The sequence below is a fragment of the Sabethes cyaneus genome, chromosome 3, assembly GCF_943734655.1.
Source record: "Sabethes cyaneus chromosome 3, idSabCyanKW18_F2, whole genome shotgun sequence".
NCBI classification, from domain to species: Eukaryota; Metazoa; Arthropoda; class Insecta; order Diptera; family Culicidae; genus Sabethes; species Sabethes cyaneus.
This window is the reverse complement of record NC_071355.1, coordinates 42,687,826-42,697,308: the sequence shown is the minus strand read 5'-3', so window position 1 is coordinate 42,697,308 and position 9,483 is coordinate 42,687,826. Positions and strand designations below refer to the sequence as shown.

The following is a 9,483-nucleotide window of genomic DNA, read 5'->3' as shown; positions in this document are numbered from 1 at the left end:
AGTTTCGCAGTACTCAGCCGTGCGCCACGTGAGCCGCGACGCTGCTCGGCGGCTGAAAATGCGGTACCGGTCCGGTGCGTGACAGTTCGATTTGACAGCTGTCAATTTTAGCGGCCGCCGTGTGCCGACTTCTTACAATCGCACGTTCGGTTTCTCTGCAGAAGCGAGTGCTTGCGAAAAGCTATGAAGTGCAATGAAAGTCGGCTTTTGATGCATATTTTATTGGTGATTTTCTTCGTTTTTCAACTGTTTACCACTTCAATATTAGATTCCTCGGCGGAGGAAACTGTGCCGGAAGGTAAGTAGTTGCAATTTTTGCTGTTTTTAGCCTACGGCAGAGAGCTGAGGGTTGCGTTAAAGAACAATAGGCTTTGCAGCCTTTTGGCTTTGTGCTAGTTTTCGAACTGACGGAATTTTCCGGTAAATGCGGTAAATATTTCGTCTTTGATTATCCTGCTATTAATCTAATTAGACCGGTAACACTGTGACAGTGTTCGGTAGAGTGGTTTATAAGAAAACGTTAAATTTTGTTTCATTTGCAGATTTCTTCATTTGTCGTTCGTGCGGTCACGACGTCAGTTTGTCGAACTTCCTGATAGATAAGCACAGTCCTCTGGCTATTGGCTCTAGCAATCAGACACTGCTGACCGGTAAACAGGTAGTAGTACAGGAAGTTCAGAATACTCTCGGAATTAGATTCAAAATCGTCGTAGTTAACCAAGCTTACTGCGCAAAGGTAGATTCGGTAAGTGCTATTTTTAGAATGGCATAATGGTAGAACATTACAAATGTTTTCTCTAAACAGTGGAGCACGTTACATTCGTGGTTTCCCGGTTACTCTTGGAAATTGTGTGTATGTCCAAAGTGTCGAACTCATCTGGGTTGGATGTTTGAACCTATCGAAACTGCAACGTCTCGTCGCTATTTTCCGGGTGAAAACGGATTCTACGCACTGATTTACAGCAATATAATATCGGAACGATGTAAGTGTTAAGTATTATTTCAACAGATTATGGTTCACAAAGCTACATATTTCAGACGTCAACTCATTGCTTATGCGAGAAAAAGCACTACGCGACGATTAGTGACCACTGAACCACTCTCGTACCCTCGTCAAAATGGTTGACCCCAAACGCAACATCAATAAGCTAACCGAAGAGGACGTTATGTTTCTTAACGAGCTGGAAGAGGAGTCCAAAGACCGATACACCGAGAACGACCCGGAGTATCGAGCAGTGTGCGAAAAGCCCGTAAAACCACCGCCGATAGTACATCCCTGGAAAAAATCAAGCCCCTACGGTGGTGGACACCATGGCGGTGGATATTATGGTGGCGGGCAGCGTCGCGGTGGCTACTATAATAATAATCGTGGTCGGCCTCATCGTGGCAACCGGTATGACCCCTATAACAATTCGTATCGTGATCGTAGTTATGGCAGCCGTTACAGTGGTGGAGGTGGCGGCGGTGGCGGTGGTGATTACGATAGAAATTACCGTCAAAGCTACAGCCGCAGATAGAGATATTCTGGTAGCGGTTTGTAGATCTCGAACTAATTCTCTCCGACCAGCTAGAAACAAGTATTGAAGTGATGTTTGCGAATTGAAACACGTTTTTCTTTTGTGTGAACTAAATGAGTCATTTGATTTCGAACGTTGTTAACAAATGAACGCAATCTTTTTAGGTTTCTTTTTGAAGATTGTATATGAAGACTGTAAATAAATAAATTGTGTTATTTTTTCAGTATAACAGCAGAGCAGTTTACTTTCACGCCCTCATTTTGTATTCCGACGAATCTTAATTCCGTTTCCGACTTATTTCGCAGGAGTTGTTCACCCATTTGATTTTGGAGAATACTATCATCCACTTTCGTTCGACGGACCTCGAAATGCACAATGGGACTGTCAATAACCATCGATAGAACTCAAACTAGCCATATTTTTCATATGTTTCAACTGTTTGGTTAACATCTTTGGGTAGTCTAGTTTTGTGCAAGATAAGATGGTTTAAACCACCAGTACGGCTTAATCAAAAATGTATAATAATAGCCTTACCGCTCTCGGATAAGGTTTTAGTTATCGCCCATTACTGGAATCTTTAGAAGTACAATAATATTGCCAGCGTTTTAAAACTTGCGGTGAAAGGTGAAAGAAACGAGAGGATCTTTTCCACGGGCGTCGCCCATCCCTCTTTACATGGCTTTAATTCATTATCTTATAGAAGGTAGAAGGGCATTATAAATTCCCTGACATCATCAGTAAATAAGATAAAAAACCACATGCTTTATTCTCAAGGTATTGTAGCATAGGATCAACCTCTTCTGCTTGTTTTGAGAAGAAAGCGTGTATGTAAACTTATCAGTTACAGTATCTCGCATTAAAATCTATTCGACTACCTTTTTTTTTGAAAATCCATACGGGATCTGAAGCTCATCCACGTGAGATCCCACTAGAAGGTTAGCCAGCCAACGGCCTTTCGAGTTATTTTTACGCGAATTTCGGAATTTACGCGGTTTTGATAGACGATGGAAATAGTAAAAAAAAAATGAAACAATGGTACACAGTGTGTATGGTATTCGTATGCAGCGTGCAGGATACTATACCTTAGGACAGGACAAGTTAGAGGGAAAGAGAGCAAAATGTCATTTGGTCGGAATTCTGCCAAAACGAACCAAGCTCCAGAAACATTTATTTAGAGTAATTTCAACCTTAAGTAGTTCATCATCCCATCAACCCATTGCGACTGATCTTATGATCCGGCGAGCGGATTTCGTTCGGCTTTCTTTACACCGTAGGGTAATTTGGGGGGAATTTGGACACCCTAAGCAAATCACCTATTATCCCAAAATCTATGCATCAAAACTCAAAAAAGTTGAATCGTATACCGAGATTTACTTGTTTTCTGTTTACTAGCGGAGTTTAACAATTGTATCTAGCTCAGTTTTGCTAAAATAGGTTAAAAAAAAATGATGATCTTTTGTTGATGATTTTGTTTCAAAATTTTGTTTGGGGTGATATGGACAATGTGTAAAAAAACGGTTGTTTTTAACGAAATAACATACTGAGACTTATAGCAGACTACTTAGGAACACATATTAACTAGTACTAGCGTTTCGAGCTCAGTTCCGTCTATCTGAGTGGAAGAGCCAGTTCCTAAGTTATACCAATATCACTTTAGTTTTTTCGCAAGTAAACAAAACCTCACTTCGAAGAATCTAGATCTTATTTAAAGTCTTATTCGACATTTTTCACAAGCAAGTGCTCCTGCAGTAGTTCCTGGTGGCTCAGAGAGAGTGGTCAAACCTAAAGCTGAAGATATAATGACAGTTCGACATATTATCGATTGGGATAAAATAGTTACGATAACAAAATGAATGTGACATTGTATTTTGCACAACCATAGACATTCAGGGATTAGCCCCGAGTGCCTCAAAAATCACAAATTTCCATATGAATCTGAGTATGAGGGAAAATGACCAGAAAAATATTTCGTTCAGTTAGTTCTCAAACACATCGAAACCCGATTATTAAAATCCCTGACTTTTGTTGCGAATGTTCCTTTTGGCGATTGGCGGGATTGCAAATACTCTCAAATACCTAAAACCCATTCTTGATTGTCTATAATGATCTTTTCGGTGGATTCTTGTTTTAACATCACATGCACATCTATTTTGTACTTTTACGGTATCTAGAATTAATGAGACCAAAGAAATGGTTTAAAATTAACTGGACCATTTCACCCCAAAAAAACTGACCATTTCACCCCACATAGCATACAACAATATGAGTTTAAAAAATTGGATTTATTTTTATACAATCTCGCTATAATTTTCTATCAAACAGTTTCTCTTATGTAGCCAAACAGAACTAGACTGCACAATAATTTGAAAAGTTTTTTAAATCACTGGAAAAACCTTAAAACCTAGAGCAGCGGTTCCCAAATGGGGGTTCGCGAACCCCCAGGGGTTCGCCAAAACTTTAGTTCGCTGCAGAATAGTATAGGGAAATCCGTCAGGGGGTACGCGAATCGAAAAAGGTTGGGAACCGCTGACCTAGAGCATCAAAATTACATTTGGTGTCGTTTTAGGCAGTTGTTTTGTTTACATTTACATTTGGCAACACCTGTGAAAGTTAAGCCCAATTTTTTTACGTTAATAATGGAAGAAGTTGAGAATAATATGAATGCAGAGAAACTGCTACTTTCCGAGATAAAGCACCTGTCCATTTTACCCCAGGTGTCCAAATCACCCCAAACGACCCTACTCTTTTCGACCAAAATAATCCGATTGATGTGTGTTCCCGTGAATTTAATATTGTATCTGACTGTTATGAGTTTAGTGTATCTAGAAGAACTTTTAAAAATAGAGTAAGTTTATATTAAGAACTTCGTTTTATTCGTCAAGCATTTGTAGACTACATACAATAATGTTATTACAATGTTTACTTATATACTATACATTATTTCTATGGCTAAGTCGTAGTTTCATTTGGATTCTGGACATAGTGATGTCAATTCTTTCGCAATTTTGATTATAAAGGCGCATCATATTATTGACTGGTCCATTTTTCGCATAATTGGTCTTATATGATTTTTCCAAAAATATTTTTCTAGTTCTAAGGTTACGACTCGGCGCATAAAAGTTTAATTGAGCAAGCAAATCTGCGGACTGGATGCGTTGAGAAATAATGTCATTGATAAAGTAAAGCATTGCTTGTTCGCGACGTTCTTTAAGTGTTTGTATATGGATGAGCATGCAGCGCGCTTCATAAGATGGTAATGGAAATACTGTCCAGTTAAGTTTTCGAAGCGCGTATAGTAGAAATTGTTTCTGAACAGATTCAATGCGTCCTTCGTGTAACGCAGTCTGTGGGTGCCATACAATATTGCAATATTCCAGAATAGGTCTTACATATGTAATGTATAAAAGTTTTATTGTGTATGGGTCTTTGAAATTATGACTGAAGCGTTTGATAAAGCCCAGCATTCTATTTGCTTTGTTAATAATGGTATTGTAATGTTCTGTAAATGTTAGTTTTGAGTCTAAGATTACTCCTAGATCCCTTACAATTTTACATTTTGGTACAATATTGTTTCCTAAGTATATGTTAATAGAGGGAGTTTGAATTTTCCTGCTAAATGCTATTGAGTTACATTTTTTTACATTGAGGTTTAGCAAAGATTTGTTGCACCAAGTGTTGAATACATTGACTTCATTCTGAAATACTGCGACGTCATGGGCATTTTTTATTTCCATATATATTTTCATGTCGTCTGCATATACAAGTGCTTTTGAGTGGTTAAGTATGTAGGAAATGTCATTTACGTGCAAAATGAAAAGAAGTGGCCCTAAGTGGGAACCTTGGGGAACCCCAGAGGTGACTTGAATAGGGTCCGAGAGGGCATTTTGAAAGCGAACAATTTGTTTACGTTCCGTTAAATATGATTGAAGCCATTTCAAGAGCTTCGGTCCTATTCCAATTTTGCCTAATTTGAAGATTAATAATGGTATGTCTATTCTGTCAAATGCCTTACTAAAGTCCGTGTAAATAGCTTCTACGTGGTTGCCACTGTCCATTGCATTAAGAGTAAAAGTTACAAATTCCAGAAGAATTGAGGCAGTAGAGCGGCCTTTAAAAAAGCCGTGTTGCTGACTTGTAATTTTGTGTTTTACTTGTTGAAAATTTTTTTCATTTATAATTGATTCAAATAGTTTAGGAATGCAAGAGATAATGGCAATTCCACGGTAGTTTCGGATGTCTGATTTTGTTCCTGATTTGAAGATAGGGACTAAATACGAAGATTTCCATATTTTCGGGAATTTTCCATTTTTCAGAGACATGTTAAATAGGCGTTGTAATGGTGTAGCAAGTTCTTCGGCCAGGTTTTTGAGAAATATGGGTGCTATTCCGTCAGGCCCCGGCCCTTTTGACGCATTCAAGCCTTTGAGTGCTTCAAATACGTCAATTTCTGATAGTTGAGAGACAGATATGTCGTTAGAAAATTCGGGGATAAATGAGAAATATTCCTGGTCGCGGTCTTCTTCGGTGAATGTTGTATATACTACTTGAAAGAAATTTGCGAAAAGGTTGCAGATTTCATGAGCATTATTTCCAATAAGCCCGTCAAGTTTCATTTGGGATGGGAAATTACTGCTTTTCAATTTAGTATTTACATAGTTAAAGAAATTTTTTGGGCATGATTTGACTTCATTTTCGACTTTACTATTATATTCTTCATACGCGATTTTAGTGGCCGAGTTGAGTTCTTCGCAAATATTGAGATAATTATTCAAGTTAATGGTATTGTTTTCATTTTTGAATTTTTTGTGTGCTTTTTGTTTTCTATTTTTAAGATTTTTTAGATGTGAGTTGAACCACACAGGCCATTTACTATGTTGACTTCGTCTTCTTCTTTTCATTGGTACAGACTGGCTGTACGATATAATCGAAGACTAGGAAATAAATTAAAATTAAAATATTAATTTTATCACTCACGTGTCACGACGAACAGGATGTTTCAAATGCCCTGAGATAATGAATACCGTAAAGTAAAATAGCATTACATCGAGATACTCTGCCTTGCAGCAATTTTTCGAGTCCTATGCAAATGCATATTTTAATAATAATTATCCTGTACTTACTTAATACATGAAAATATGCCTGTCAACACGGGGCGAATCGCTTCAAATTTATTAAATAGCTATTTATTAAATAGCGATTCAAATAATAAATACTAGCTGACCCGACAAACTTCGTATTGGCACAAATTAAACTGTGTTGGTGTTGTACATTAATCGTAAATCTCTGATTACCTTAGTCACAATCTCAAGTTTTGCAAGTTTCTGAGGAGTTCATGGGTGTTTAAATATACACATTTTCCTCACAGTAAAGTAGAAAACAACTCCTCCCATTGCTTAACCTGATAAAATAAAGCGGATAGTATTTAAATATTCGCCATCATTACAAACCATTTCGCCGAATAGGGGAATGTGGGGCAAGATGGCCACCTTAAGCGGTAGGGTGTGTGGGACAACCAAATTTATCAGAATATCGTTAATTTATCCGTAAATCTATTAAATCAAGTCTTTTCTGCGAAGTTATAACGAAGAACCCTTGAGAATTAACCATTAAATAGCAAACAAGTGTATTTTAAAAATAATAATTATGTTGGGTATAGTGTTTTCATATGCGGGGCAAGATGGACACCTCTTCGGGGAAAGATGGCCCTGGGTAAACATAATAGAAATGCATTAAAACAATTCATTTTTTCTAGAAATTTTGAATGTTTTTATTTAACTTAAACAATAATAATGCTATAACAAAACAAAAACCCATTCTTTGGATTCAAATTTTTAGTTACGAAATGTTAAAACATAATCAGTTATTGCATGATGGATATCGTTTCCCGGAGCACTGATGAAACCAAGAATTGCACCGGAGGCATTTCGACCAGCCTTCCCCACGTTCAGAGGAACTGAAGCGGAGACCACATACAATGCATAGTGAATCTTCTATATTATCTTTATGTTGTCGCTTCGAGTACTTCGTTTTGGGAAGCTTGGAAGGCATTTTATGAGCTCGTTTAAGACCTTGGTTTACCCGCAGGATGTCCTTGCTTGCTTCTGCCGATTTCAGTGCCTGGCGATATGTTTTACCAGTCAACTCCGTAGCCTTTTCCCTGCGACGTTGCGACATGAGTCTACCTTTTATCTTCGGTAGAGGTTGGATCATGGCGGGTGTAACTTTGAAGCTTTCCGTGGTTTTTTGCCTTTCTGAGCAAGCCGGATCTTCCCGTGTCGAATTATCGACCGAAACACAAACTGTCTTCGACTTCGAAACATCTGACCCAGCGCCTTGAAAGTGAGTTTTTGCAATCGAGGTCATGTCTTGCACAATTTCTTCTCCAAAATCGTTGAAGCCAAAACAAGGATAGGAGGTTCAAGGTCAAGGTCATCATCTAGCATAGTGCCGCCAAGGAGAGAAGTCTGAATATCACAATTATTCATGAACGGGTTGCTACCGTACACATCGGTCACATCTGATGGAGTAAATTCATCTTCCTTAAAAATGAATCTGTTGAAAGGATAGATACCTGTTTTTATAAACCCGTTAATGACATTGGACGGTGTGGCAGTTTTAATGAATGCCTCTCCCAGAAGGCTGCTAATGTCATTGAGGGTTACAACTTTCCCAGGGGTTTTCTTGAGAAACCTTTCGGTCGCTTGGAAGAGGTTTGTTTTTAGTGGCCCCATGAAGGAGACATCCAACGGCTGTAGCTTGTGACTGCAATGCGGTGGGAGGCTCACAACTGTAACACTATTCTGCTTAGCTTTTTCTAAAAACGCTAAGTTTTTAGTATGTGATGCATGTCCATCTAGGATGATCAATGCTGGGTGTTCTGGAGACGGCCGAACATGCTTCAGAAAATGATCGAACCACAAGTTAAATTAATCAACTGTCATCCATCCAGATGAGTTACAGCAAAATAGAGTATCTGGCGGAGCACCAATCTTCAATCTATCCGTGAGTCTTTCACGAGGAAATATCAACATCGGCGGCAAAAATTGTCCTGCTGCAGACACACAAATACATGCCGTAGAAAGAGTACCTCGCTCGGCGGACGTTATGCATCCAACTTGTTGCCTTCCTTTTAGAGCCAATACTTTTGACCGTTTTGTTTGAACCTATAAGGAAAGACAAATTAATAATACCCAATCCTAACCTTGAAGCTTCTATACCGTCATAACGCAAGTCTCATCGACGTTGTAAATTTGGGTCGGCAGGAATGTAAATTTGGGTCCAGCACATACTGCATTGTATCAAAAAAATCACGTACATTTACTCGATTAAAACCTTGGGCCCGCGCTGCTGATGTGGCTTCTGGAGATCGCAAGGAAAGGTCTGGATGGCGTTTCCTGAAACCATAGAACCAGTCGTGTCCAACTAGCTCGGATTTTTTGTCGAATTGATGCTTTATTCCATTAGCTAGTTGGAATGCCATACTTCGAATCTCTTTCGGTGTAACTCCGTAGAACAGTTTTTCCATTTCGAGAATGTAATTTACCAGTTCACGCTCTTGCTGCTGCGTAAAAATATTTCTGTAACGGTCCAAACTGTGCTCCTGCTGCTCCGTTTGCCTTTTGTGTAAATTGAAATGCCGCTTCAAAGTGTTTCGAGGTATTCCGTGCTCAATAGCGGCTCGTTTTACAGATGTTCCAGTGTTAACTGCTTCGATAGCTGCGACCAAGCTAGTTTTTGTCCAGCTTTTCCGGCCAGAAACTCGTTTATAACTGCGAACCATCTCCGAAAGAACTAGGCACACACTTTTTTTTTACGTTTTTGATACAACTTACAAATGAATTTTGAGGTTAGATTTTTCCTAAGCTAGGTGGCGATCTTACCCCTATCACAGGTGGCTGTCATGCCCCGATTAAAAGAATTTTTTCAATTTTTTTACTTTTAAAAACTAGCTGCAAACCCCGCAAGT

At 38.8% G+C, this 9,483-nt stretch overlaps 2 protein-coding genes across 2 annotated transcripts; both read left to right on the top strand.

Moving 5' to 3' along the window:
- Positions 1-158: 158 nt before the first annotated feature.
- LOC128743321 (protein cereblon-like) lies at positions 159-1,199 on the top strand. The gene is made up of 4 exons (XM_053839875.1): positions 159-298; positions 543-745; positions 806-983; positions 1,039-1,199. Exons 1-4 carry the CDS (start codon positions 184-186, stop codon positions 1,083-1,085), a joined length of 543 nt encoding a protein of 180 aa, XP_053695850.1. The 5' UTR covers positions 159-183; the 3' UTR covers positions 1,086-1,199.
- LOC128739511 (RNA-binding protein cabeza) lies at positions 1,119-1,517 on the top strand. The gene has a single exon (XM_053835004.1). It carries the CDS (start codon positions 1,119-1,121, stop codon positions 1,515-1,517), a length of 399 nt encoding a protein of 132 aa, XP_053690979.1.
- The last annotated feature ends 7,966 nt before the right edge of the window (positions 1,518-9,483 follow it).